Source organism: Delphinapterus leucas, chromosome 15 (assembly GCF_059928025.1).
Source record: "Delphinapterus leucas isolate spDelLeu-1000000601 "Yukka" chromosome 15, BTC_Dleu_Yukka2, whole genome shotgun sequence".
NCBI lineage: Eukaryota > Metazoa > Chordata > Mammalia > Artiodactyla > Monodontidae > Delphinapterus > Delphinapterus leucas.
The window spans coordinates 70,080,334-70,107,867 of NC_143143.1; the positions used below are offsets into that span (position 1 = coordinate 70,080,334).

General features: G+C 59.2%; 3 protein-coding genes across 20 annotated transcripts in view; 1 reads left to right on the forward strand and 2 right to left on the reverse strand.

Moving 5' to 3' along the window:
- Positions 1–510, reverse strand: part of ZHX3 (zinc fingers and homeoboxes 3) — a 141,222-nt gene extending 140,712 nt beyond the window's left edge. For 4 of the 5 annotated variants that reach the window (XM_089896922.1, XM_089896920.1, XM_022592404.3 and 1 more), the window contains exon 1: positions 1–509. The gene's annotated coding sequence lies outside the window, so the exon portion shown is untranslated. The other variant, XM_089896924.1, reaches the window with a different exon arrangement.
- LPIN3 (lipin 3) lies at positions 341–17,571 on the forward strand. Of its 13 annotated transcripts, XM_022592393.3 has the most exons (21): positions 366–451; positions 1,144–1,196; positions 4,638–4,830; positions 5,940–6,035; positions 6,978–7,243; positions 7,449–7,532; positions 8,061–8,181; positions 8,349–8,691; positions 9,590–9,689; positions 9,830–9,990; positions 10,393–10,486; positions 10,557–10,626; positions 12,250–12,342; positions 12,419–12,465; positions 13,201–13,339; positions 14,314–14,462; positions 14,624–14,710; positions 15,147–15,299; positions 15,519–15,633; positions 15,722–15,825; positions 16,014–17,571. In XM_022592393.3, the coding sequence occupies exons 3-21, from the start codon at positions 4,645–4,647 to the stop codon at positions 16,156–16,158; spliced, it is 2,553 nt and encodes an 850-aa protein (XP_022448101.2). In that variant the 5' UTR covers positions 366–451; positions 1,144–1,196; positions 4,638–4,644; the 3' UTR covers positions 16,159–17,571. The 13 variants fall into 13 exon arrangements, with proteins under 13 accessions (XP_089753041.1, XP_089753038.1, XP_022448101.2 ...); XM_089896915.1 differs by lacking the exon at positions 1,144–1,196 and having other exon boundaries at positions 341–451; XM_089896912.1 differs by having other exon boundaries at positions 356–1,196.
- Positions 17,560–27,534, reverse strand: part of EMILIN3 (elastin microfibril interfacer 3) — a 27,989-nt gene continuing 18,014 nt past the window's right edge. Inside the window, exons 4-7 of one of the 2 annotated variants that reach the window (XM_089896925.1) lie at positions 22,960–26,615; positions 21,571–21,693; positions 20,175–20,398; positions 17,560–19,912 (exon numbers count right to left, since the gene is read on the reverse strand). In XM_089896925.1, the coding sequence (XP_089753051.1) occupies positions 18,126–19,912; positions 20,175–20,398; positions 21,571–21,693; positions 22,960–23,528 (2,703 nt within the window). In that variant the 5' untranslated portion in view covers positions 23,529–26,615 and the 3' untranslated portion in view covers positions 17,560–18,125. Of the gene's footprint in view, positions 19,913–20,174; positions 20,399–21,570; positions 21,694–22,959; positions 26,616–27,534 lie in introns of those variants that run through there. The other variant, XR_016387921.1, reaches the window with a different exon arrangement.

Genomic DNA, 27,534 nt, shown 5'->3' on the forward strand with positions numbered 1-27,534 from the left:
CAAAGTCACACAGCGAGCTAGGAGCAAAGCCAGGAAGGTTTAGGTCGGCTCGATTGGCAAGTCTCTGCTTTTCCGCCGCTCCTGGAGGTGGGGCTGGTGGCGGGCAACTGGGACTTTCCTTCGAGGAACGCTAGAGCGCGGGGCGGGACGGGCTGGAGCTGGAGTGGGCGGAGCCTGGAGCCTGGCCTCGCCCCGCACTCTATAGGGTGAAAGGACGCCCTTGGGCGTGGAGACTGGGCGGGGGCGGGGTCTCTTTGGGAGGTGGGGTCTAGACGGATTGGGACTTGCAGAGGCCGCCCTTGGCTCGTGGAAGGGGCGGAACCGGGATCTCACCCACTCCTAGAGGAGCCGGAAGTGCCTAGTGAGTGCGGGGCCGAAGACACCTGCTGATCTGTGCACTCAGGTAGAAGCGGCAGCTCCGGGGCCCGGAGTCCAGTGGGCAGCTCCTCAGGTAGGGCCCAACTAGAGCCAGAGATGAGGTATCCCTCCCCTGCCCCACCCTGCCCCGCCCATCTGTCCTGCCATCTGACCCTCATTCCTTCCTGTTCCCGGGCCTGAGGGGCCGGCTTCACTTCATCCCTCTCCCCGATCAAGGGGCTGCGGGGCCCCCCCGGACATCCAGAATGTGGGATCGGGAGAGAATGAGATGTAAAAACCTCTCAGGGGAAAAGTTTCACCCCAACTTCACTCCAGACTAAGTGCCACCTTGGGGAAGACACCCACCCTCTCTGGTACTGAGTGTCCTCAGTTGCAAAACAGGGTCTGACCCTTGCCCACCTGCCCTGAGACTGGGCAGGTCAGATGAAGTAGTTGTGAAGGCTACTGGGGATCCTGGGTGGAGCTGCCTCCCTTCCAGGGCAATAGCAGTGCTGATTCTCCTGCTGCGTCTGGTCCTACACGGAGAGCCACATCCCCACCCCTCCCTGAATCTGGGAGCCCAGAAAGGCTGAGGGCTGACAACCAGGGCAGGTTGTTCTGGCTTTCCTGTGGTGGGATTGTGTGCAGGCCTGGGAGGCATGTGGATGTTCCCAGAGTAGGCTCTGAGGCCAGGGCACCTCTTGAGGCCCTCTTGGAGCAAAGAGCGGGGCCACCATCATGCAGGGCCTTGAATGCCAAGTTAAGAAGTCTAAACTCTCAACTCAGGGCAGGGGCAGTGCATTGGAGTCTGACCTGTCGTGCCCTCAGGACCAGCCCGGGTGAGTGGGGCTGTCACGATTCCAAAAACAATGCTGCTGCTACTAGGTGGCGTGGGTGGGCATTTACTGCATGCTACTGCTTTACACGAATTATGTCATGAATTCCTCATGCATCCCCTATGTTATCCCCATTCCAGGGGCCGAAAATGAGGCTCAGAGAGGTGAAGTGATTTGCACAGGGTCACAACTAGTAAGTGTCAGGGAGGGGATTAGAATCCAGACAGTCTCATGCCTTAACCACAGTGCCTGCTATCACCCAGGATCTGGGCATTGGTCATAAAGCCTTGACCTAGGCACCTGGAGGAGAAAGGAGGGGCCAGATGAGCAGGAAATTGGGGAATAGGACTCAGAGGGCTTGGGAGGGAGGGGTACCCATGAGTCCTGAGAGGAATTCAGCTGACCAGGTTCCCCAGGGGAAGATGAAGTGTTTGATTTTAGCCATGTTAGTTTGGGGGTGAAGGGTGGTATAGGGGAGCCAAGAGGAGCTCTCCTCCATCGGGAGCCGACCAAGGAGGCAGAGCTGGTCCTGGGGACAGGAGATGCCTTCAGGGATGGGTGCAGGTAGCGGAGAGGAGCCCGGGGCTTGGCTCACAGGAGTCCCCCTCCCTCTCCATAACGCTAAGCAGGCAGAGATGGGGGCATCCACTCGTGGGGCGGGAGGAACAAGGAGAGGAATGACTTCTAGGCTCCCATGACATTAGAGCTGAGAAGGTCTAAGAAATCCAGGTCTCGTTTCATAGAAGGGCAAACTGAGGCCAGCAAGTTACTTGCCCTAGAGTACTCCATGGGTGGATCAGAGTAGGACCCAGGTGCCCCCAGGTGCCCCCTTTGCCACTCAGCTCTTTCTGCTATTTCAGTGGCTCTCAACTGCGGGCAATTTTGTCCAGCAGGGGACATTTGACAAAGTTTAGAGACAATTTGGTTGTCACAGCTGGAGGTAGGGTGCTACCTGGCATCTAGTGGGTAGACTAGGAATGCTGCTAAACATCTTACAACACTCCCGGCAGCCCTGCAACAAAGAATGATCCAGGGCTTCCCTGGTGGCACAGTGGTCGAGAGTCCGCCTGCCGATGCAGGGGACACCGGTTCGTGCCCCGGTCCGGGAGGATCCCACATGCCGCGGAGCGGCTGGGCCCGTGAGCCATGGCCGCTGAGCCTGCGTGTCCGGAGCCTGTGCTCCGCAACGGGAGAGGCCACAGCAGTGAGAGGCCCGCGTACCACACACACAAAAAAGAATGATCCAGCCCCAAGCAGCAGGGGTGGCGAAGTTGAGAAGCTCAGTAGTAGGTGGAGCCGAGCCTGTCTCCTCTGCCCCCTCCCCATCCACCCACCCACTGCCTGCTCTTTGGCTCTCCGCAGAGCAGATAGCTCAGACTTGGGCTGCCAGCTGGGCAGAACTTTGCCCCCACTCCCGGTGTGCCCCTCCCATGCGTGCTTCTTTATATTCCTGGAAGCTTCTGGAGTCTTCTCTGCTTTTCCTGGGCACAGTGGTCTAGAGCCCTGCCTACCACATGTCTCTCCTTGTCAGTCGGTCTGTCTCCCCAGACCCATATTCAGACTTTGGTGTTAGGGACAGAGAAACCAAAGTGGGAGTTTTCACCTATCACATAGCAGGTGCCTTGCAGATAAAAGATGTATTCAATTTGAGGGACGTTTTCGGGGTCCAAAGAGTTTCATTTTTTATCCCAAATTTTCACTTTAGCAAATCTCACAGGACCTTATGTTTGTGAAGCTCTCTGTTTCTAACCAGCTCCCAGGTGATGCTGGGCCCTGGACCACATTTTGAGTGGCGAGGCATTACAGAGCTGTGCAGTAGTGGGCTGGGGGCTGGGCAGCCCTCTCTGCAGACAATGGTGGTGTGGTTTGGGGACCATGGAGGGGAAGGAACCATGGTATGGAATCAGGAAACCAGGATATGAGTCATCACTCCCTCCCTCCATCTATGGCCTATTAGCTTCATAAGGTTTGGATAAGTCACTTGACTTTCGGACGCGCAGGCACAGTGGCCATGGCTCACGGGCCCAGCCGCTCTGCGGCATGTGGGATCTTCCCGGACCGGGGCACGAACCCGTGTCCCCTGCATTGGCAGGAGGACTCTCAACCACTGCGCCACCAGGAAAGCCCCCACTTGACTTTTTTGAAGGGTGATCTTGCATGGCAGGCGGAGCTCCAGGGGTTCTGATGCAAGGTCAGAGGGAAGTGCCCTGTGGAGCTGGGATGGTTTGGGGTCCTGGCAGCCAGAAGGGCCTAGGCCACTGGCGAGGCCAGCAGGGAAGGGGCGACGAGCTGAAGCTGGCAGGGCGGGCACCATGCCAGGGTAGAGGTGGCTCTCATTATGTCCCTGGCTCTTCTCCGCGGCTGCTACAGCTCCTGCCTCTGGCTCACCCAGCTCTACCTGTTGTGGGAGAGCTGGAGGGACCGGTCTGGCTGGGGGAAGAAGGAACAGCTTTGGTGGGACAGGGGCCAGCCCAAGGCCTGAATGTGGGTCTGAGGAGTAGGGGTCGGGGGCTGAGAACTATGTCCTAGAGACACTGGGGTCAGGTTGTGGCCATGGACGGGCTTCCCACATATCCCAGGGAGACTGGGAAGAATTTTGGAGTTTGAGCCTTAAATTTTGTAGTTTGGGCCCAGCTATAGGGGGTGCCCTACTGCAAGCATCTGAGAACTGGGCAGAGCCTTAGGTACCTGAGGTACCCCTACCCCTGGCCCCCCACAAATTAGCCACAGTAGCCCAGCAAGGTCCCTTCCAACTTCTAGGACCAGGAGGCAGCAAGACAGCTGAACCCATTTCTCAGATGGAAAAACTGAGGCTCCCTCCTCCCCACTTCCTGGAAAGAGATCAGCCTTCAGGACTGTCACCTGTTACCCAGCAGGGCCCTGGTCCTGATCCATCATGAGGCTGCCCCTTATTGCACCTCAGGGAGGGGTGCCTGTCCCCACAGTTGGGCCATCCCAGTGGTTCACACCGAGGGCTCTGCAATCACACAGGCCTGTATGTGAACCCTGGCTCCTGACTAGTGGCCGTGGGCAAGTCACTCCACCTCTCTGAGCCTGGGCTGGCTTGTCTGTAAACAGGTATAATGAAACCTGCTCGGCCAGCCTGGCAGGTTGTTGTAAAGATGAAATGAGCTGCGGTCATTATCATTACTCACGGCATTTAGAGGCTCACAGTGCCCCGGATGGCCTTACCCGGTGCCCTGATTTGACAGATGTGGGCAGCAGCCCTTGGAGAAGGGAGGTGGCCGTCCAAGAGCCCCACGGCCGATGGGGATTAGAGCCCACGTCTTCAGGCGCACCTCCCACCCCATCACTGCTGCCCATCTGCAGAGGTGCCCCGAGGGCCACACGCTGTAAGCCTGGGGTCCCAGGGGTCAGGCTGCGGAGCCCCGTACGGAGGCCGGTGGGCCAGGCCTTGGTCCCAGCACCACCTCCCTTTACCAGCACAGCCATGAACTACGTGGGGAAGCTGGCAGAGACTGTGTTTGGGAAGGGGCTGTACCGGGGCCTGAACCCGGCCACGCTGAGCGGGGGCATCGATGTGCTGGTGGTGAGGCAGGCGGACGGCTCCTTCCGGTGCTCGCCCTTCCACGTGCGCTTCGGCAAGCTGGGCGTCCTGTGCTCACGGGAGAAGGTGGTGAGTGATGGCGGTAGAGGGACCTCTGCAGGGCACACTCAGGAAGCTGGGGTAGTCACTACAGTCCCAGGACACGAACCAAACCTCCCTGGGGCAGGGATGTGTCCTCTGGACAGGCTTCCCTTCTTTTGTATTTTCCTGGAAGGTTTTGGGTTGGTTTGGGGGTTTTGGTCCAGGAGGGCCCTTATTTTCCCCTGGAAGCAGCACAGCAGGGCAGCCTTCTGTACTGGGGCCATCAGACCTGGCTCCAGCTTCCTGAGACCTTACCTGTGTATTCCTGGTAAGTCACCTCACCTGAACAAATTGATACACTCTCATTACCTGGTAATTAAATAAGAGGTGATCACACTGTCCCAGGGCGAGGCATGGGGCTGATACTCAAAAATTACCTCCTCACTCTTCAGAAACCGGCACTGTCTTCATGGGGCTCAGGTGAACGTGACAGATTTTTGTTAGCACTGAGTTCTGGTTCTGGTTTGGTGGGCCCAAACCCCCTTCACACTGGGGTGACTGTGAATCTTCCAGAATCCTAATGGGAGAGTGTAACCTTGCGGGAGACAGTATAGCTAAGTGGTTAAGAGCTTGTGTTGTGGATTCAGACCTTCTGGGTTCATAGTAATTCCCAGAGAATTACTTAACCCCTCTGAGCCTCAGTTTCCTCATCTATAAAGTGGGGATAATGATGGGAGGTACTGCCAGGGGTTGCTGTGAAGATTAAATAAGATGGTCTATGTAACACACTGGATGAAGTGCCCAGGAAAGGGTCATTCTTACTGTTGTTCATGTTACCCACAAATGTTCGGGCACTCTTCTGCGGGTTGGGGACACACAGTGACAAGATTGGATCGTGTTCTTGTTCTTATGGGCTGTGGGAGAGAGAGGAACACAGAAACCAAGGCATAAACAAGAATACTGAGATGGTGAGCAGAGACCCTCAGAGTGGGGAGCAGGGGGCTCCCCGAGGTCTGGGGGGAGAGAGTTCCAGAAAGTGCAGTGCTCTGGGGCAGCAGGGAGCCTGTGTCTCCAGGACCAGCTGGGAGTCCAGAGGACTGAAGCATGGGAGTAAGATCCGACGGTGGGGAGCCCCATCCCACCACGCCCCATTACAGGTAGACATCGAGATCAATGGGGAGCCAGTGGACTTGCACATGAAGCTGGGGGACAGCGGGGAGGCCTTCTTCATCCAGGAGCTGGAGAGCGATGTGGTAAGTGCCTCTGGGCCTGCCTGGACCTGTCTCTTCACTAGTGTTCCCTCCAGGCGGGGCCTGGGGATTTGTCACCGTCCCCACCGTGGGGAGGACCCCATCGGCGAGGGTCTGAGGCAGGGGCATCAGGATGTGCTGGTGGACCCTGGGGAGGGATGGGGGCAGGAAGGGCTGGCGCTTCTTTGGGGGAAGTTTTCTCAGAAGAGGACACTTGAGCCGGGCCCCTGAAAGGGGAAAAGGAGGCCCTCCCTGGGCAGCTTGGAGAGGAGGAGGGTGCCGAGCAATGGCCGGGACTGGAAAGCATAAGATGGCTTGTTGTAGATCTGGTGCCGGCTCGGGGCAGCTGGAACATGGAAGTGTGGGAGCGGGGGAGGACCAGAGGGGTGTTTGCAGAAGGGAGGCAGGGCCCAGCAGAAGCCAGTAGAGGTGTTTAAAGTTTTGACAAACTTAATAATTGAGCCCCTACTCTACTGTAGGCCAGAAACAGCAGTAGACCTGGATGAGGGGTGACCCCTGCCAAAAAAGAAGGTTCCCAGACTAACCTGGGAGACAGACATGTAAACAACAGATGAAAGAACTATTTGGTTATTGCAGCGAAGGGGGTTGGAACTGAGGCTGAAAAAAGTCAGGGCAAGCTTCCTGGAGGAGGTGACACCTGGCTGAGTCTTAAAAGAGGAAGTAGGTGTCTGCTGTGGTAGATGTGGGCAGGGGAGATGAGAGGCTGATGCCCAGGTTTCTGTCTGGACTGTGTGGTTGCCGTGGGCTGCCAGAGGTGTAGGCACCCCTGGGATTGGGGCCGTTTATCTCTGTTAGGGAACGTTGAGGCCAGCAACAGTTACAAGGCCATGCTACCACTGGCTCTGTCCAGCCTCCAGGCCTGTTTTCCTGCCCCCTGCCCCCAAGCTGCAGACCCCTCAGCCCTGCCCCCGATCTGCTCCACAGGAAGACATGCCTCCCCACCTGTGCACATCACCCATCCCTTGGGGGGGCCTGTCTGGGTTACCTTCGGACTCCCACCTGGGCACAGCCAGAGAGCCTGAGGCCAGCATCGCGGGCACAGCCTCCACGGGGTGGAAGAAGAAGCGTCGCAGGAGGAAACCCAGGCGGAAGGAGGACACGGTGGCAGCCGATTCTAGTTCGGAGGAGCTGGAGGCAGGCACTGGGAGTGAGCTATCCCTGCTGGAAAAGCCGAGGCCGGAGCCCCCGGGGTATGTAGGGGGTTGAGGGTGTAGGAATGCCACTTGGGGTTCAAGCACAGTGTCCTCTGCTGATGCTGTGTGACCCTGGGCTAGGTCCTTGACCTCTCTGGCCTTTAGTTGCTTTGCTTCATCAAGCTCCTGATGTCCAGGCTTCCATGCCCTGCCCAGGTTGCCTGTCCTATCACTGACCATTTATTTCCCTGTGGTCCCGCAGCAGTGTCCAGCCAGAAGGAGAGGCCTCACCACAGGCGAAAGACATCTACCCCTACTCCGATGGGGAGCGGCCCCCCCAGGCCAGGTGAGAGTCCAGGTGGGCTACAGGCAGAGACTCAACGCCAAGGTCTCAGAGGGCTGTCCATTCACATTTTTCTGATGAATAATGACATAGAACATATTTATTGTGTTTACCAGCCATTTGTGTGTCTTTTCAGTAAAGTGTTGACATTCAAGTCTTTTGCCCATTTTTTTTGTTGTGGTAGAACACACACAACATAAAATTTACCATTTGAAAGGCCATAATTCAGTGGCATTTAGTATATTCACAATGTTGTACAACCATCACCCCTTATCCAATTCCACAACTTTTTCATCACCCTTAGTGGAAACCCTACACCCGTTGAGAAGTCACAGCCTTGCCCATTGTTTCGTTTTGTTTTGGTTTTTCTACTGGATTGCCTTCTTATTATTGATTTATAGGAGTTCCTTATACATTCTGGATCCAACACAGGCATAAATACGTGTTGCAGAAAAAATTTTCCCAGGCCAAGGAGGGCGGCAGGGGGTGGCAGGCTGGCTTGGGGGGCCTCTGAGTTCTTGCTTCCTGCAGCCTCTCAACGGGTGGGCTAACATCCCCCAAGAGTGACTCGGAGCTGGAGCTGCGGACCCCCGAACCCATCCCCCTGAGAGCTGAGTCCCACATGCAGTGGGCCTGGGGGAGGCTGCCTAAGGTTAGTTCCCCTGTGTCAACCCTCCATCCTTACCTTTCAGCGCCTCCGTGGCCCCTGCGGGTCAGGACTGGAGTGACTTGAGACTTGGGCCAGCTCCCTGAGGCCTTTTGGGGTGTGGGGGGCAGGCCCTGCACCGCCCCTGTCTTCCCCCATTTGTTTGATCGAAGGTGGGCAAAGCTGAGTGGCCCGCGTCCTCAGTGGTCCCTGATGGCAGCTCCAAGACAGCCTCTCCACCTCAGGGGGCGCCCAGCACCCCCTCTGCCTCTGTGGTTGGCGGGGACCCTTCGGGAATTCCAATCCTGCAAACAGGGCCTGGCACCCACCTTCTTCACCCTGACACGGAGGTGCCTGCTCTGGTGGGTCCCCCTCTCCAGCCCCCTGAGAGAGAGGAAACCAAGACTCAGAGTTCCGGGGATGTGGGCCTCCCTCCTCCCTCTAAGTCATGGAGCTGGGCTGCTTTGGAGGCCCCCGCTTGCACAGGACAGCCGGAGGGGATCTCCAGGAGGAAAGGTGAGTGATAGCTGGACCCCTCCCGCTGCTTCCCTGGCCTCACGTTATCCCCTGGGTGGACTCTGGAATTTCAAGCATGTTTGAGCACCTACTGTGTTCCGAGCACTGTTTCTGGCCCCGGCCCTCATGGGACTCACAGTCCAGAGGGGTAGACAGATGACAGACACATAACAGGAGGAGCATGATGTTGGCGGGGCGGGACGCAGGACAGAATCATTGGTTGGGACGGGGGCTATTTAAATCATGTGGCCAGGGATGGCCTCTCTGCGCGGGTGATGCCTGAGCTGAGACGTGGGCCATAAAGATCCAGCCGAGTGAGGACCAGGGGAAGAGAATTCTAGGCAGAGAGAACATCAAGGCCATGAGGAGGGAGAGAGGTTTCATGTCTAGGAACTGAGGCAGCTGGTGTGTCCTCAGCGAGGCCAGGGAGAGGGTTGGGAGGGGAAGCTGGCACCTGTGCTATCCAGATGGGTAGTTACTGGCTATATGTGGCTATTTAAAATTAAAGTTAAATTAATTAAAATTAAATAACACTTGCAGGACTTCCCTGGCGGTCCAGTGGTTAAGACTCCGTACCTCCACTGCAAATGGTTCGGTGCGATCCCTTGCTGGGGAACTAAGATCCCATATGCCACATGGCATGGCGAAAAGAAAAAAAAGAATTAAATAACACTTAAAATTCTATTTTTCCATCACACCATATTTTAAGTATGCCCAGTAGCCTTCTGTGGCCAGCAGCTACCCTACTGGACAGTGCAGACATAGGACTTTTCTAGCATTGCAGAAAGTTCTACTGGACAGTGCCACCTTAAGGCGTTCAAAGGTAGGGGGACGCACACTGATCACAACAGTAGTCCTCACGGGTTAGGTCTACAGATGTCCCCTCCTCTGCTCTCAGGCTCCCTGAAGAGAAGCCAGCACCTGGGCCCCAGTGAAATCTACCTGGATGACTTGCCCTCCCTGGATTCTGAGAACACAGCCCTTTACTTCCCCCAGAGGTGCCTGGGTTCTGGACGCCAGGGTGTCCTGGGATTGGGGCCTGTGGGGCTAGGAGTCGGCTATCAGGGGCCTGGGAGGGCTCCAGCCCCTCCTCCCAGCCTCCTTGTATTCATGTCACTGTTGGCCCCTTTGTCCCCAGCGACTGTGGGCTGGGGGCCAGGAAGTGGAGTGAAGCCGGAAGCCAAAAGTCTCTGGGGGACTGCAACCCTGAGCGGGAGCCAGAGCCCACTCGGGACACAGCAGACACAGTAGTGCTGTCCCTCTCGGGGGGGCTGGCTGACAGCGGAGACATCTCTGTGGGTATGCTCAACTGTGGCCACCCACCCCTCCAAGGACTGTCACTGAGCCCAGGGGTCGGGAGAAGAGAGGGAAGACCCCGGGGTGGGTGGGTAGCAGAGGTGTGCACGACTCTGGGGTTTGTGGAGCCCACCCTCGGCCAGCAAGTGCTGGGCATCTCCAAGACCCCATGAAGCAAATGCTAAGTCATGCTAGGCTGTGACTTATCCTGTGAATCCAGGATGGCAAGTGCCTGGGGTGGGACCATCAGGTGCCAAAACCCCAGGTAGCAAGGAGCCCTGCTAGGTCGAAGACCCAAGTTGCAGGAGGCCTGAGCAGCAGAGGTGGGGCAGGCGGGAGGGGCGGGGGCAACGGGTCATGTGGGATGTGCTGGCCTCACCCCTCGCTCTCTGCCTCTGTGCCCAGAGAAGTTCAACCAGCACATCGTCTCCTACCAGGACCTCGCCCAAAACCCCGGCCTCCTGGACGACCCGAACCTGGTGGTGAAGATCAACGAGAAGTGGGTATCGGGGCTGGGCCGCTGGATCGCCCCGCCCTCCACGGTCCTAACACCCTATCTGTCTCTCCAGGCATTATAACTGGGCTGTAGCTGCCTCCATGATCCTCTCCCTGCAAGCTTTCCAGAAAAACTTGCCCAAGGTAATGGTTATAGCACCCCTGGGCCTCCTGGGGGACGTGGCCATAGCCTTGGGGTTGGGGGCCCTTGGCAAGGAAGTGGAGGGTGGGCAGAGATGGGCCTGGGGCTGCAGGACCCACTCTGAGAGAAGAGACCCAGGTCCTCTGAAGCCTTGCCCCAGGCTGTGTGGACGAAGCACCCCCGGCTTCCCTGGTTTCCTGGCATGGCTGAATCCATTTGGATTGGATTTAGACTTGACTTCAAAGGAATTCAGGACAAACCAGAGGCGACAGGGACATGCCTTCAACAGGAGGTTTCGGGATCTGCAAGACAGTCTCGGGAGATGGAGGTCCTACCCCTCACTTTCCTCTGAGACCCTCTCCAGGCTGGGCTGCAGGGGCTTGCTTTATCAGCACACAGTTGTTGAGTACCTACTGTGTGCCAGGCCCAGACTGGGGACAGTCATGCCCTCATAGGAAGACAGTTAATCAAAGACTCAGCCAAATGAATATAAAATTCAACTGTGAGTACTGGGAAGGAGAGGTCTGGGGTGCTTTGAGAGCCTCCAACAGGGGGTTTGCTGAGCAAGTGCCCACCGGGTAGAGGTCTGAAGGATGAGTAGGCAAGGGGTGGGGAACAGCATGTGCAGTTGCTCAGAGGTGGGAAGGACCAGCCTCTATAGTCCCTCCCAGAACCTCTATCCTGTGCAGGGCTGGCCTGCAGCTGCCCCTTCTGCCCCTCTGGGAGCCATCCAGTGCCCCACCCTGGTCTGGCCCATCATTACTGGCTTGGCTTGCCCAAAGAACATCACTCACCTGATGCTGACAGCTGGTGCCTCCCTTTGGTGAAGCTCAGCTCTATCCTCTGGCTGGTTCTGGGTTTGAGCAAGGACTCAGAGCTTGTGGGAAGAGAGAGGGTCCCCCCATGCTTGGCTTTCCTCACCTTACCCAGAGAGACCCACCACCTAGGGGAAAGCTCTCCCAGCCTGTTCCCAGCCCCAGTGGACACCCTGGCTGTTTTCCTCGACTTGGGTTCTCCATTCTGTGTTTGCAGGAAGCTGATATGTCTCCTAGGTGGGCCTGGGCCCTCCCTGGATTTATCTTGCACAAATCTAATCAGAATTTTTCGCAGGGTCATGTTGCCCCCACCAGACAATGACGGCAACAAGCAGAGAGGGAGGCTGTTCACAGGATAGATCACTGACCTTAGGAATTGCCCATGTTGGTCTTGGAGGTTGAGGGTGGTACTGACTAGAGACTGTCCCTGCCACCAGTTGGTGGCATCATGCAGGGAGACCCAGATCTTGAGAATCTCCCAAAGCGCTGCCTTTAGCTACTGGAATAGGGAGACTGAGCCACAAGGTCTGGAGGCCAGGCCAAGGCTGGGCTAGAGCTGGGGGCGGCGGGGTCAGGGCTGGGGTGGAGTGGAGGCGGGCAGAAGTGGCCCTTGTTCTCCCATGCTTATCTCCTTGAACCAGTGCTCAGAATCCCAAGATGGGGGTGAGTATGCTTCTTTAGCCTCCAGATGTTGGTAGCACCTTGCTGTAGGGTCAGCCCCAGACTCTGGGCCCATGGGGGCCCCAAGGGCAACGTAAGGTGGGTTTTTGTGGTACAGGAAAAAATGCCATGGCCTTCATCTGCCCGCAGAGCACCGTGGACAAGCTGGAGAAGGAAAAGATGCCCCGGAAGGGAGGGCGGTGTTGGTTTTCCTGGCGATGCAGGGACTTTCCGGCCAAAGAGGTGGGTGGTCATGTCCACAGGGCGGGGCCGGCACAGGCAGGAGGCGGGGTTCACTAGATGGATATTCTCCCCACAGTGCAGAGCCCGGAGGGAGAAAACCACAGCGCGGCAGCAGCAGCTGGGGTGAGCTGGATCTCCTGCCTGGGGCTCTGCAGCTGGAGCTCAGCCTGGGAAAGATCACTGTGGGAGCGGCAGTGGAGCCAGAACCCCTCCCCTGCCGTGGCACGTCTTTGTCACTCTGCAATCACTTCTACACCTCTTCCTTCTCCTGGGACATGTCCCCATGTCACAGATGGGAAAGCCTAGATACACCAAAGTTCTCACAGCCGGGAAGTGGCAGGGCTGGAATGGGTACCCAGACTCCCAGCCCAGACAAAGGGCTACCATACGAAGGTGGAGAAGGACTTCCTCTCTCCACCAGGGGCCAGCTGGCCCCAGCTGACCTTGCTTCCTTTTTTCATGTCTGAAGTGACCCAGAATGTCCAAGGCTGGGTGGGGGGGTGATCAAGGACGGGCTGACTGCCTCCCACAGCGGGTGGGATTGGCCACGATGCAATTCTAGATTTTTCTGGTGCACATCCCCAAAGCAGGTACCAGCATCCTAGCCATGGAGAGCGGCCTGGGGCCTGGGTGCCCCGGGCCTCTGCTCCAGCTCTGCAGTCACCGTTCTGGGTGTAGACTACTGGCCTGTATCCTGATGTCTGCTGCCACCCCCAAAATGGGTGGCACCTAAAGGGAGGGGTCCTTAGAGGGGCAGAGACCAGCAGCAGGCTCCTTGCGGCCTGGGTGAGGGGTGGGCATCTACAGGAGTGAAGGCCTTGGCTGGGGGAAGTGGCTCAAGCACCGGGCGGCCCGCAGGGAGAAGACCGAAGCCCCGAGCAGTGAGGACGATGCCCCCGACAGCCCCATCCTTCTGGAGGCCCCCTCCCCGCCCCTCTCGCCTCCAGGCCACACTCCTACCTACAAGAAGTCCCTCCGCCTCTCCTCCAATCAGATTGTAAGTGTGTGCAGGTGTGGGAGTGGCGGGCCTGAGATGATGGTGTTCCCGAGGCCCTCAGGGCCCAGCTGAGGAACGGCTTGTGTTCCGCAAAGCCCAGAATCCATCCCCGTGGCAGCCGCCTGCCGGCCTCTGCTTGCGTCATCCAGGGACAGCTTTCTGTGCCGCTTCTTCACGTGCCAGCCCATTCTCTGTTGGATGTTCTCGCTAGAAAAGCCCCCTCTTATGTCATCTTAAAATACCTACCTGTGGTGGGTTGGCTGGCTCTGGGCCTGCCTTTGGGAGCTACAGGAACCAAACGGCCCATGACAGCCTCTCAGATTCTGGCAACCCCAGGCCCCCAACTCACACCTCGGAGTAACTGTGGCTCCTGTCATGTCTTCTTCCTGAGTGGAACTCTGTGGTCAGAGAGGTGCCCAGGAGAGTCTGGCGCACCTGGTACAGAGTGGCTGCCCTGTGTGGTTCCCTGGGGCTCACACCCAACTCGGGGTCAGCCAGGTCACAGGCTGTGGCTAAGAGCTGCCCTGATCCTTATCTTTGGACCAAGGACAGGGCTAGGTCTCTCTTTGGCGGGGATGTCCCAGGTACCCTAGCCCCAGGCAGGAGGCTGCCTGTGAAGATCCCCTCAGGGGCCCCTCTGTGGAGTGGGGTGTCCCTCTGCCCAGAGCAGTGCTGGCCCCAAGGCTGACGTGAGAAACCTGGACGGGGTCATGGGCCAGGCTTGGCCCGTGAGCCTCATCTCAAAGCTCCTGTACCTGGAGCTTTGCAGGCCCCGCCAGCACCCCTCACTTCCTCCTTGAGCCACCTTCTGCCTACATGGCTGTCTCTGATGAGCTCAGCAAGGTTCTTGAGTTGGGAGGAACAGGAGGAAGAGAGGCCCATGGAGATGGAAGGCCACAGTTCTGGGGGGGATGGCGGTGGGTGGACAGCGTCCAGCTGCGGCAGCCACAGTTCCCCCCCTTGCCTGGCCTCAGCGGCGCCTGAACCTGCAAGAAGGTGCCAACAAGGTGGTCTTCAGCGTGACCACCCAGTACCAGGGCACCTGCCGCTGTAGGGCCACCATCTACCTGTGGAAATGGGACGACAGGGTGATCATCTCAGACATTGATGGCACCATCACCAAGTGAGACCCGGTCGGCTGTAGAGGGGGAGAGGGAAGGCCTGGGGACTCGCCTCCCTCTGTGCTGGGGGAGGGGGGACAGGGAGAGAGGCCCTCCCCTCCCGATGGGCCATCCTGGGGGGCCACGTGGGGCTGCCTTGGCGTGACCATCACTCTGGGTCTAGGTCGGATGTCCTGGGCCACATTCTGCCCCAGCTGGGGAAAGACTGGACACATCAGGGCATCACTAGTCTCTACCACAAAATCCACCTGTGAGTGCCTGGACTGGGCTGGGGTGGGACCTGGGACCCCAGGGAGGGAGGAATGGCCTGGCCTCAGCCCCAGGAAGCCAGGCTTGGGGACCCACAGGGAAGGAGACCAGGGCAGGTCCCTGGAGTACTGAGACCTACTGGTCCTCAGTTCTCCTGTGAAACACTTGCCTCTTGGGGCTGCGGTCGGGCTCTGAGTCTAGCTGCTGGCCTTCCTGCCGTAGGCAAAGCCTACAGACTTGCCCAAGTCCTCACCTATCCTGGTCCACCTGGGCCTCAGGACTCTGTGCACGCTTCTTCTACCTCTCAGCCCTGGCTCAGCTCTTCTCTTAAGTCCCCTCCTTGCAGAGGCTCCAGGGTTGGCGAGATGGGGATGATGGCGAGATGGGGATGGCTGGTCTCTTGACGGCTCTGTGCTACCCCTTTGTCCCGCCCCCAGAAATGGGTACAAGTTCCTGTACTGCTCGGCACGGGCCATCGGCATGGCTGACCTCACCAAGGGCTACCTGCAGTGGGTGAGCGAGCGGGGCTGTGGCCTCCCTGAGGGCCCCATCCTGCTGTCTCCCAGCAGCCTCTTCTCTGCCCTGCACAGGTAACCGCCCTGCACAGGTAACCTCCCCATGGGACGTGAGCCCACAGCCCAGCAGGGGGTTGCACAGGCCCACTGCCAGCCCTGCACAGCCCAGGCTGGGCCAGCATCAGACCTCGCTCAGGTGTCCACTGGGTCAGACCCTGTCACCAGCACTGTCACCTCACCCTGCCATCCTCTGGTCGCTAACCCCTTCCCTGCCCATGGCCCCGACTGCCGCAGGGAGGTGATTGAGAAGAAGCCAGAGGTGTTCAAGATTGCCTGCCTGAGTGACATCCAGCAGCTCTTTCTGCCCCAGAAACAGCCCTTCTATGCCGCCTTTGGGAACAGGCCCAATGTGAGTGTCCCCTCCACGGCGGGGGCGGGGGGCCTGAGCCACCTTCTCCACACCTCTCAGCCCACCGACCCCTCCTTGTCTCCTGTAGGATGTCACTGCCTACCGACAGGTTGGCCTGCCTACATCCCACATCTTCACAGTCAACCCCCGAGGAGAACTCAGCCAGGAGCTCATGAAGAATCACAAGTCCACGTGAGGCCAAACCCTGCCACGTGCCTCCACAGCCCAGCCTCTCCCTGGGACCCAGTGCCACGCCACCCCGCCCCCGCCAGGGACCCCCTCCCCGGTCCAGGGCTCCCGGGAAGGACCCCCTCCACCTGCTGTGATGGGGCTGAAGCCCGGCAGCGGCTGAGGCTCACTCCAGCGCCTCCTGCCCGTAGGTACGAACGGCTCGGTGAGGTGGCTGAACTCTTCTTCCCACCTGTGGCCCGTGGCCCCAGCACAGACTTGGCCAGCCCCGAATACAGCAACTTCTGCTACTGGCGGGAGCCACTGGCCCCTGTGGACCTCGACACCTTGGCCTGAACGAGCCCTGGCTGCTCCCCAGGACTGTGTGTCCCAGGGCATGGGGGTTGGAAGTTGGATGCTGCAGGGCCAACCCACTGAAGGGGAGGAGGGGGCTGCGGGCTAGTTGTGGCCTCTCCTGTCCCCTGCCTTTGCCAGCTGAGCCATGCTACAGGCCTCAGCATGGCCCTGCCCTGTAGCCATTAAGTGACTGGGTCCTTGCAGCGTTCTCCATACCCTTGATATCTGTCCCTGTCACCCTGGGACCCTGCCTCAACTCGTGATAGGACAGAGACAAGAAAGAAGCCCCTATGAGGTTTGAGACCTGTAAGCCCAGGAAAGGGTTGGTGGCAGCCAACAATCAGGGAAGAAATTTTCCCCCGACCCACTTTGGGGAGCCTGGACCATACCCTCTGAAGCTAGACCCTACATAGCCCTGGCCCCTTCCCATAGCTCTAGAGCCAGACATCACTGCTCTCCCACGCTGGTGCCCTGATTATCTCAGCACATCCCAACCCCAGATACTCTAGGCCCCCTCCAACATCTGGGAAGGGGGGATCCCAGGGCAGTGCCAGGGCTGAGGAGGTGTGGCTCCCACTTGGCTTAGTACATACCCAGCTGCCATCCCTGCCCCTCCCCACACCTCTACTGAGGACACAGCCCCAAACCCTGCCAGGGCAGGTGCCTGGCCTCCCCCAGCCTTTGCCAGTCATTTCACTGCCCACACAGCTGCTGAGTGAGCTTCTGCCCAAGGAGCAGGGCTGACACCCCACTGCAGCCTTCCCGCCTACTGCCTTTGGGGAAGAAATTTCCTTTAGACAGGCTAAAAGCTTTAATCCAGGCCTGCCCTCCCCCAACGGCACCAAAGTGGGGGGCAGAACACCAAATGTCAGGAACCCAGAAGGTGGGGCTGCAGGGACCTGCAAAACACCATGGAAGGGCCCGAGCTGCTGTGGGGAAACTGAGGCTGGGAACCTCAGCAGGGATGGGCCTCTGGGGCGTACGGAGGCCAGACGAACGCTTGTGTCCTCATATTTTCATACCTGAATTTCTCACCACCTTGTGAACATCCGGGCAGGGCTGGGGTTTTCCAAGGATGTTGGAAACTAGGCCTGGAGCCCTTTTCCTCCAGCTGTGGCCTCCTGCCCAGGGTCTGGCCTCATTCAGGCCATGATGTACATGAGGGCCGCCCTTTGGAGAGAGGCCCTAACCTGGGGTGGAGGGAGATTCTCCTCCAAGTGGGAAGGAGAGGATCACGTGGGGACCAGAGTACCCCAAAAACATCTTTGGGGAGGGGAATGAAAAGGATAAATTACAGTGGGAGGCGTCTCCAAACAGATCACTTGGACCCCATCCTTTCCTCTGGGAATCCACGGCTGCCTAAGCCCTCACCTTGGGAGACAATCAAAAGGAATAAAGAGAACTCTCCACTGAGTCCTTGTGTTTCCGTTCAGTCCTGAAGGACCTGTAGGGTGGTGGAAACCTCTGGTCCTTAGTTCAGGAACAGCATCCTTGAAGCTGCCAGGTGGGAGGACAGTGCCAGTGGGCACGACCTTCCTGAAGAAACCAAGCCCAGGTGGCTGAGAAGCCTCTAAGGGCTTGGAGCTGCTGTCCACGGGCAAAGGGAGATGCGGAGAGACTGCTGTCTGAGAACGTTCCTGAAGGCCTGTGCAGATGCTAACCGGTGTGTCTGCAGAAGAGCGATTTGCAGACCGTGGATGGTGCGGTCTCTTGGGGCCACCCCGGCCTTCAGGCATGACGTACTGGCCTTGACCGCAGTCCCGAATTGCCCAGTTGGTGCAGCACCAAGCGTGGATGTTGGTGCCTGGGCAGTCAGGTGGAGCCGGACCCACACTGTTCCTTCAAGGCCCTCTGAAATGGCATCCGCGCTGGCCAGGGGAGGCTGGGAGGCACTGCTAGGCAAGGCTGGGCTCTGGGGGAGAGTCCCCAGGGTTGGCGGGATCTGGGGGTTGGCCTGTCCAGCCCACCTAGTCGGCCTGCCCTGCCCGGACCTGCTCGGCCAGCTGGGCCCGGCAGTCCAGCAGGTCATCCCGGAGGCGGGCAATGTCCTTTGCGTGCTGGGCCAGCGTGCGGTTCAGCTGGTCCACGTGGTCCCACAGGCCCTCCCTGGGCCCAAGGGACTCAGCCGCCAAGCTGTCCAGGCCCGCAGCCAGCAGGCCCAGCCTCCCACAGGTACCTTCCACTTGCGCCACCCTCTGGTCAAAGTGACCCACCGCAAGCTGCAGTTCCTGGGCTGTGTCCTGGCAGCGGCTCAGCCTGCCAGCCACACTGGCCACGCCGGCCTTGAGTTGCTCCAGCTGCCCCCGCAGGCTCAGGACCTGCCTGTGTCCGGCCTGAAGCCACGAGCCTTGGCTGCTGACCTGCTCCTGGATGGAGTGGACCTCAGCCTCCACCTTGCGTTCCCGCTCATCCAGGGATGTGTTGGCGGCCAAGAGGGCATCAGAATACTGGCTGACAGAGTCACTGAGGCCCGTGAGCGACTTGCTCACAGAGTTCAGATTGACCTTGAGCAGGGTGATCTCGCCTTGGAGGGAGCTGCCCGCTGCTTCTGCCAGCTGCCCCTGGACCTCAGCCACGGTGCCATTGAGCTTCTGGAGCAGGGCCGCATGGCTGGCCACCTGGCGTAGGAGGGCCTCGCTCCGGCTCTGCCAGGCCTTCACTTCGGCCACGAGATTGTCCAGGATGGCTAGGGTGGTCCTAGGGGTACACGAGGCCTCCAGTGAAACCAGCCGTTGTTCCAGCACCGCCAGCTCCGTCTGCACGAGGGGCCGAGCCGATCTGCCTGCAGGAGCGCTATCGTGGCTCGGCTCCCCAGCCAGCGTCAGCAGGCGTTCCTCCAGCCTCTGCACGCGCTCTTCCAGCGTGGTGTGGAAGCCACGCACACCCCAGCCCCCCTCCTGCATCCCCAGACAGCAGCCCCTGGCTCCACCCTCTGTGCTGTTGACGGTCTCCAAGCCCTCCAGCAGCCCATCCACGCCCCCCTCGAGCATGGCAGCAGAGAGCCGTGTGAGGTCATTCCCGTCGGGGGGGCTGTGGCCCCTTTGGGCCTCGGTCACTGCCTGCAGCTTCCTCTCGAGGCTGTCCACGCGGGTACTGATCAAGGCCAGCTGGCCACAGCAGCTGCCTCTGCCAGCCACGCCCAAGCCCTGCAGCCGGGTACCCAGCTGTGAGAGCTCCCGGCGCAGGGCCAGCTCCCGGCCATCCAGGCTCTGGTGCAGCCTCCGGCTGGCCGCCCGGCCCTCCTCGAACTGCTGCCGCACCTCCTGCACCTGTAGGTCGCACGCATTCTGGACACCCTGCAGCTTCTGCTCGAAGCCATCCAGCAGGTTCCCCCAGAGTCGGTGCAGCCGTCGGTCCACATACTCGTCCAGCAGCGCCAGGGAGGTGAGCGGAGATGGGGGGCTCTCCCGCAGCCGCTGCAGGTGAGCCTCATGGCCGAGGGCCAGTCCATGCACCTCGTCCAGCAGTTGCACCTTGGTCCGGAGTGTGTTGCTCACCTCTGTCACCTTGCTCAGGATCTCATCCAGAGGAGGAGTGAGTGCTCCTCCAGCTCTGTCTCTGGGGTTCACAAACCCCTCGGGGATTACCCCAAAGCCCACAGGGGCAGCAGGAGCGTTGGGGCCACCAGTCACCCTGTTGGGGTCTTCGTGGCTGGCCACCAGGCCACTGAGGGTACCATATGCTTGTGCCAGGCGCTGGACATCACCCTCCAGGCGTTCCAGCCGTTCACCAAACAGCCCTGGGCCTTTCCTTCCTGGGAAAGAGGAGGAGAGAACCCCAGGGTCATCACTGGCCTGGCTCTCTCGGCTTGTCCTGTTGCCGGGCCACCCGAGAGGTTTTCTGGTCTGAGCCAACCTTGCTGGGTATGGTTCTTCCAGCTGTGGGAGGGGGCTCTAGGGGCTCACCCTCACGTCCAACACGAGATGCACCCTCCCCAGCCCTGATCGGGCTCAGCCAGCTTGTGTCAGTCCCCAGAAACCGATCACCTTGGCGAGGGTCTCCATGGGCAGACTCACCGTGGGGGCTAGAGGCTGTTCTGCTAGAAGGAAGGGGCCTGGGGCCTGGGCCCACCTGCCCCGAGGGAACCTGGGGCTCAGGCTCCGGCTGAGGTGGGGTGGCCGCGTGGTCCGTGAGATGCTCGGGGCAGCCTTCTCCAGCGAGGCCAGGGCAGCAACGCCAGGCGAGGTCGGTCACTGTCTTGTAGCCCACCTTGTATTTGGGTCTGAGCACTGTGCGGTACCTGGGCCAGGGGCGGGCAGAGGGCAGGGCTCTGTACCTGTGCGCTGAGGCTCCTGCCTCCTGGCGAGTGACCTTGCCCCCTGGCTGGGGTCCAGGGCCACTCCGGACACTGGCAGAAGGTCTGGATGTCTCCCAGCTTCACTAAACCACCAGCATTTTTCCTTCTTCTGTGCTTAAGGTGACAGGCGGTGGGGTGGAAGCAGGCCTTGCAGAGGCTCAGAGATGCGTTAGGGGAGGGGGCAGGTAGAAGCCCTACCCCGTCTTGTTTGCTTGGGGAAAGGCTAGTGGGAATTTAGCCTCAAGACTCCCAAGACCACTTGGACACCCTGTGGCTCAGACTGCCATCAGAAATTCCACTCTGGCTTTGGGGGTACCTTGAAAATTTTTGACAAAACCCCAGCCCCTCCCTCTGGGTGGATGAGGGGTACAGCACTGGAGCTGGGGCAGGCAGCCCTTCACACTGCCTGGGGGCCACTCCCTACCTGGGGGCCACTTAGTTCTTTCCCCTCCTTCCTGGCCTACTCTGGGAATTCAGCTCTGGTCCTGGAAACTGGCGGAATGGCACCTCTGATTTTGAGCACAGCGGGGAAGGCCCAGGGGTGCACGGCAGAGCTCACCATGTGTACTCTCCCCTGTTCAGCCGTGTACCTGTTTACCCACTGACACATGCGAATAAACAGGTCTGTTTTCAGACACATGTTTGAACATCTCCAAGTACATCACACCTGCATGCAACACGTCCTCACAGCCCACCTGTCTGGCTGAAGCCCCAGAAGTCTGGCTTCCCTCCTCTCACCCTTGGCCTGCCTTCTCCACGGTCACCACAACCCTCCCTGGGTCTACCCAGGGATCAACCATTGCTGGTGTTGATCCTCTGCTCTCCCCTGTCCCCAGCCCCACCCCCCCACCCCCCCCCCATGCCTCTGCTGCTTCTTCCTTGCCTTGCACTGCTTCTCCCCTGGGAGCCCTCCCCTGGGTCCCCTTGGGGGCTCCAACCAAGCCTGACCTGGCCCCCCGCCAGCCCCCTCCAAATGGCCTGTGTTGGGGCAGGGGTAGGCTCTTTGGAGTCCAAGGAGTTATAACTCTTGTGGAGCTGGCTGCTACCCTCAGCTGAAGGCAGGCCTGGGGCTTATGCCCATGGATCCTGAGTCGGTGGGATGGGGGTGCACTCACGTGACTGTCCCGGGGCACTTGGGCCCCCATCCACACTGCCGGTATTCAGCCTTTATGTAGTTATCCGCTCCCTCCTGTAGGACACAGGTCACATTCCTGTGTACAATGTAGGCACAGAGGGCCCTGCAGGGGGAGATGGCATCCTTGGAATATCTGGCCTGTGCCAGGCCCACTGAGGCTTCTACTCCTCCCCTCCCCCAGCTGTGGGCCTAGGAAGGAGACCAGACTCCCATCTCTCCTCTGCCCCTTATTCTTGTTCCTGGGATCCAGGGCCCTTGGCCTGGGGTCCTGCCCCACTGCTGGTCTCTCCAATCCCAGCCTCGCCAGTGGGCTGGTCACTGGGCTAAGTAAGTGCTGTACTGAACCAGGAGCCCAGTGCAGCTGCCTCCCTGCCTGGGGAAGAGGCCCACCCTGGATCCCCCTCAAGAGCCTTGCCACACTCCCCACCCTCCTCCAACTCCTTCACTGGCTCTCAACTCCTCATCTCGGCATTGAAGCTTCTGAGATCCCAACATACTGCCTTTGAGACCACACTTCTCATCTTTCCTCCCGACTGACTCCCACCCTGTAGTTTTCCCGCTCCTGCCTTTGCTTCTGGTTCCTCCCTTTCAGATCACTTTTTGTACCACCTCCTCCAGGAAGCCTTCTCTGATGTGCCCAGGCCTACTGAGTGTCAGCCATGGGCTGGGTACACTCCTCCTATAATACCTCTCAAACTCAGCTAGAGTTCACATTCAGCTAGCACCCCAGGCAGAGGCCCTAACTCACCTGAAGCTACTAAAGACCAGAAGCTGAGGCAGGGGAGGACACAAGGGCTAGGGAGGCTGCTGCCTGGCATAAGCCGACCACCTGTGGACTGCTATTGGGCTCTGGAGCCACAACACGGGCCCAGGACCCAGGAGCCCCCACCAGCTCTGCCGCCCAGCCACGTTGGGCCTCCCAAAGGGTCGCAGGGGTCCAGGCTGAGCACGGGAGGGGTCGAGCCGCCGGGTGCACGGCCTCCATCTCCTACCTGGCAGGGCAGGGGAGAGATGAGAGGCCCTGGCACGGGATGGGGGTGGCCCCGCGTGCTCCGCGTCGCGGACCGCCCGCCCTCCCTCCTCTCCCTCCACCTGGTCCACTGCGCCCGGAGTCTGCACACAGAGCAGCTGGAAAATGTTACTTCGCTGGAAAGGTTTCCGCGGGCACTGCCAGTACCCCAGCCGCCGCGCCAGGCCCCCTCGGCTTCTTTTCCTTCGCCAGCCTCGCAGGCCCCCGGAGCGTGGGGCGCCCGCCCGGGCGGGGGCTCGTCCTGGGGTGCCCGGGGCGCCCGCGCGCGCCCGGGGCAGGTGGGAGCCTCGCCCGGGCCCATCCCTCCCGCTTCCTGCCCGCGGAGCGGCCCGCTCTTACTTGTGCGGCCCCGGGCGCAGCCGCGGGCGCCATCCCGTCGTGTAGAGGCTGTAGCGGGAGGCACCGGGCGGCGCGGGCCGCGCGAGGAGCGGGGTGCCCTTGGCCTGCGCCCCCGAGAGAAGCGCCGCGACGGCGCACAGCCAGACCGGCAGGCGGCGGCGACCCATCGCGGCCCCCGGGTCTCCACCTGGCCCCGCGCGGGTCCCCGCCGGGTGTGCGCCCGCCGCTCCGCCGCTCGCCCGCCCGGGTCCCGCCGCCGGTCGCGGACCCCGGAGCTCGCTGGCCCGGCCGCCTGGCGCTTCGCGGCGGCTGCGTCCCGCCGAGTGGCCGGCGCTGCTCGCGCCTGGGGCCGCCGAGGGGAGGCGGGAGGCGGGCTCTGCGCTGATTAGCATAAACTTGGGGCCGCGTCGCTCTCCTCCGCCGGCCCCCTCTCCGCCGCCGGCCCCCCGCCCCAGCTCCGAGCTGACGCCCGAGGGGCCGCCCGCGAGCGAGAGGTTAAGAAGAGAGCAGCCCCTAAGTGGCTGGGGCGCAGGCTGTCGCACCCCGGGAGGCCCCCCAAACACACCCATCACCCATCCGCCACTGTCTCCCGCGTGCACCCGGGCGAGAAGCAGAGCCAGAACCCTGGGGCCGGCCTGGACGCGGGGCCGTCTAAGAACGCCCACCCGCTGGACACACTGCTCTTAAAAACCCGTGTGCGCCCGGGAACCGCGGTCCAGGGCTCTGAAGCTGAGATGACCGTGTTTGGGGACGGGCCAGCAACACCTTCGCAGCCACTTCCTTGGAATAGGCCCCAGATCATCCCTGTTGGCTAGCTCTGCCTCCCCGCAGCGTCATTGTCCCAGGGTGCCCAGGACATCTGATAACTCTGCCTACCCCTCCCCGGACAACTTAACCCCTCTGTGCTCGAGAACCCTTCGCAATCCGTCTGGTGGCCAGGCTGTCCTTCTGGTTTCCTGGTGGAGTGCATCTTATCTCTGTCTCTCTCAGGTCTCTGGCTGCACGGAGTCCTGAACGCCTGTCACCCCTCCAGCCCCGCCAAAGGTGCTCTGCTTCTCCTTGTGCAACTAAAGCTCTTAGCAGGCTGGACTGCAGCACTGGCCCATTTTCAGCGTCTGGTCAAAGAAAACCTTTAGGTCTTTCTCACAAGGAGTTGCTGTTAAGTCAGGCTTCCTCCATATTTCCCTTGTGAAACTGACTCTTGGAACCCAAGAGTTGACCTTTACAGCCATCCTCATTCAATGTCATCTTGTTGGCTTTCTAAGCTGCAAAAAGCCTTTCGAATCCTGCTTCTGTCCTCCAACAGACTGCCGCTTCTTCCTGGCTTGATCTTATCCACACAGATGATCACAGCCACCTGGGTCTTTCCCCAAGTAAAGACAGGTGTGCAGAAAGCACAGAACTCTGAGGCACACCTGGAGAGGCCTCTCTCCAACCGGACTTTGAGATGTGAATTCACACCCTTTGGGGAAAGCGATGCTATCAGGGGTGCTGGACTAGGGCAGGTCTGAAGCCCACATCTGCACCCCTGCCCTCTCCCAGCCGTGCTGGCTTGCGGATCTTGGAGCAGGGGTGAGGCCGGCGCACACCTGAGCCAAGCAGGCCAATTGTTCTCTCTCCTGGGTTTTGAAATTGAAACGCAGAGGCTGAGGGCGATCCGGCTTCCAGGTGGAGACTCTATTTGTTTCCTAGGGCTGCTGTAACAAATTACTACAAATATAGTGGCTTCAAACAACAGAAATTTATTCTTCCACAATCCTAGAGGCTAGAAGTCTGAAATCAAGGTGTCAGCAGGGCCACAGGGAAGATTCCTTCCTGGTCTCTTGCAGCTTCTGGTGGTTTCTGGCATCCTTGGCACTCTTTGGCTTGTAGCTGCATCTCCCAATGTCTGTTTCTGTCTTTACGTGGCCTTCTCTCTTGTCTCTGCATGGCCTTCCTCACAAGGCCCCCATCTCTCTGTGTCTCTGGGTCCTCTCCTCCTACGAGGTCACCTGTCATTGAATTTAGGTCCCAGTCTAATCCAGTCTGACCTCATCTTAAGTAATTACATCTTCAGAGACCCTATTTCCAAATAAGGTCCTATTCTAAGGTTCTAGGTGGACATGAATTTTGCGGGAACGCCATTCAACCCACTACAGGGTCCCTGAGGGGTAGTGAGAGGACAGGCCAGGGCACCCTGTAGCCATAGCTCCGCGGGAGTTATGCGGAAGCTGAGGAAGAGAGCTTGCAGGAGGAGAATGGGGCAGAGTGGAGGGGCTATGTACTCAGGGAGAAGTACGGTGAGTTGCCATTTGGTGACTGGCTTCCTCTGTCTGCCTCCAATAACCCACTTCACTTGAGCCAGCTCCAGTGGGTTTCTGATCCCAGCAAATGATGCCTAAGACAGTCTTCATCCTCCACCACAAATCCACCCAATGTGCTCCAGACTTTAACGAAGACGTCCATCTCGCTGGGCAAGATACACAGTATGCATAACATGATCTTGATCTTGTAGCTCAGAAAGTGAGAGACATCTGAGTGGAAGATGAGCGGAGCCTGGCTCTTCCCCCTAGGCTGGGTTCTGACCGCCTGGCAGCACTGCCCATCCAGCTCTGGAAAAAACTCCCCACCTCCCTGCCCCAGAGCTCTGATCCTTTTCCAAGGGGTCCCACCCCTTCCTCTCACTCCCTTCCTCAACCCAGATGTGGGACCCACAGCTCAGAGGGAGGAGGCTGGGCCTTGTCTGAACTTGGAAAAGCCCACATAACAAAGGGCCGAAAGGACAGATGGACCCCCGCTTCCCCCTTCCCCAGGTGGTTGACATCAAACACCATGCTCCCTCTCTAATTGGAACAGTTTCGGGAGCCAGCACTGGGGCCACATCCTGGTAGGGGAGGAGGACATGGGTGGAGGAGATGCTTGGGGTCTTGGCTGTATCCAGCCAGCGGCTGAGGTTCCCCCCCTCCCCCCGCATATGATGAGGCTACTTTGCATCTGCCAGACAGGAAACCTAGGGAGGCCAGAGGCAAGGGAGGAAGACAGATGGTCGTGTCCTCCCCCCACTCGGGCTGGAGTTTCCGCACCTGGATGGAGGTGGGCTGAGGGGCCACACACAGGATCAGGCTTTCTGTTCCCAGGGACGTGCACAGCCATATCCAGACACATCCTGTCTACCCCAGTCCACTTCCAGACACGTGCAGAAGCAGATTTTCCCAACTTTCATTAGCCACTGGTGACAGATGTGCCACCTCTCTCTTCAGGAAAAAAATGGAGGATGCCATCAGGATGACAAGATAAACCTGGACAGGAATGAGTGTAGTCTTGCATTTAGGGTTCAGGGGGGCGATCGTAAGTGGGCACCTCTGCCAGACTCTGGAGCTTCCTTCCTTCTTCCACAGCCTCCCTGGGGCAGAAGGAAGAACTGTGTCCTAAGGGCAGAGAAGACGAGAGACTGCATCCCAGGAAGCTGCAGTGAGACAGATGGTGAGTTCACACATAGCTCCTGTGGAGCCTGGCATCCCATTGCCTGCCTCCATGCACTTCTCAGAATCCGAGGCGGTTCCTCTCCCCTCTCCGGGCTCCATCCACCTGCCTCAGGATGTGCTCTCCTTTTTCATTGAGGCCCCACCACATAAGATCATTGAGAGCCTCACAAAATTTTCTGGAATGTAGCTCCCCTGAAAGAGACAGAAATAGCACTGAAACTGCTGACTTTCTGGCACAAGCCCTTCCCATCGCAGATGAGCCCCTGCCACTGGGAGAAGCACGCCTCCCCCTTCCCCAAGCCACCTGTGCAGCTCAGCCTTCCTGCACATGAGGCACCTTTGGAAGTGCTGTGTAGCAAGGCTCTACCCGGGCCCACTCTCTCCTCAACATAAACATTAGCATGCTCAAAGCCCAGCTGCCATTTTGATTACACCCACACCTTCAAAAGAGGTTACTGTCAAATCCACATGCGTTTCAGAGCAGGAGTTTGGAGTGACCCCTTCCAGCTGGGCAGAAGCATGGCCTCTCTGGGACCTGGAGTGGGTAGTTATGCAGCCCCAAGGTGAGGGCCTGAGAGAGAGTCCAGAAATCAGGGAAATTGGACTCAGTAAAGCCCGGGTGATGGACTTATGAGAGTTGCTTAGAAGCAACTTAAAAATTGTGCAGCTGGGCTTCCCTGGTGGTGCAGTGGTTGAGAATCTGCCTGCTAATGCAGGGGACACGGGTTCGAGCCCTGGTCTGGGAGGATCCCATATGCCGCGGAGCAACTAGGCCCATGAGCCACAACTACTGAGCCTGTGCGTCTGGAGCCTGTGCTCCGCAACAAGAGAGGCCGCGATAGTCAGAGGCCCGCGCACGGCGATGAAGAGTGGTCCCCGCTTGCCACAACTAGAGAATGCCCTCGCACAGAAACGAAGGCCCAACACAGCAAAAATAAATAAATAAATTACTAAATTCCTACCCCCAACATCTTCTTTTAAAAAGAAATTGTGCAGTGCTGACGGGTCCTCAGCATGGACACATGCAAACCAGATGCGATCATTATGCAAATAATATGCAAAATACATGTGTGGGCCTCCGGACCATTGCAAATGCCAGATGTGGTCCTTG

Bases quoted from the DNA above. Each gene is read 5' to 3' on its own strand.
- LPIN3 (XM_089896908.1), top strand. From the start codon at position 4,321: ATGAGCTGCGGTCATTATCATTACTCACGGCATTTAGAGGCTCACAGT. The intron at 10,627-12,249 runs GTAATGGTTATA...ATCTGCCCGCAG, and splicing joins TCCAGAAAAACTTGCCCAAG to AGCACCGTGGACAAGCTGGA. The intron at 15,634-15,721 runs GTGAGTGTCCCC...TGTCTCCTGTAG, and splicing joins CCTTTGGGAACAGGCCCAAT to GATGTCACTGCCTACCGACA.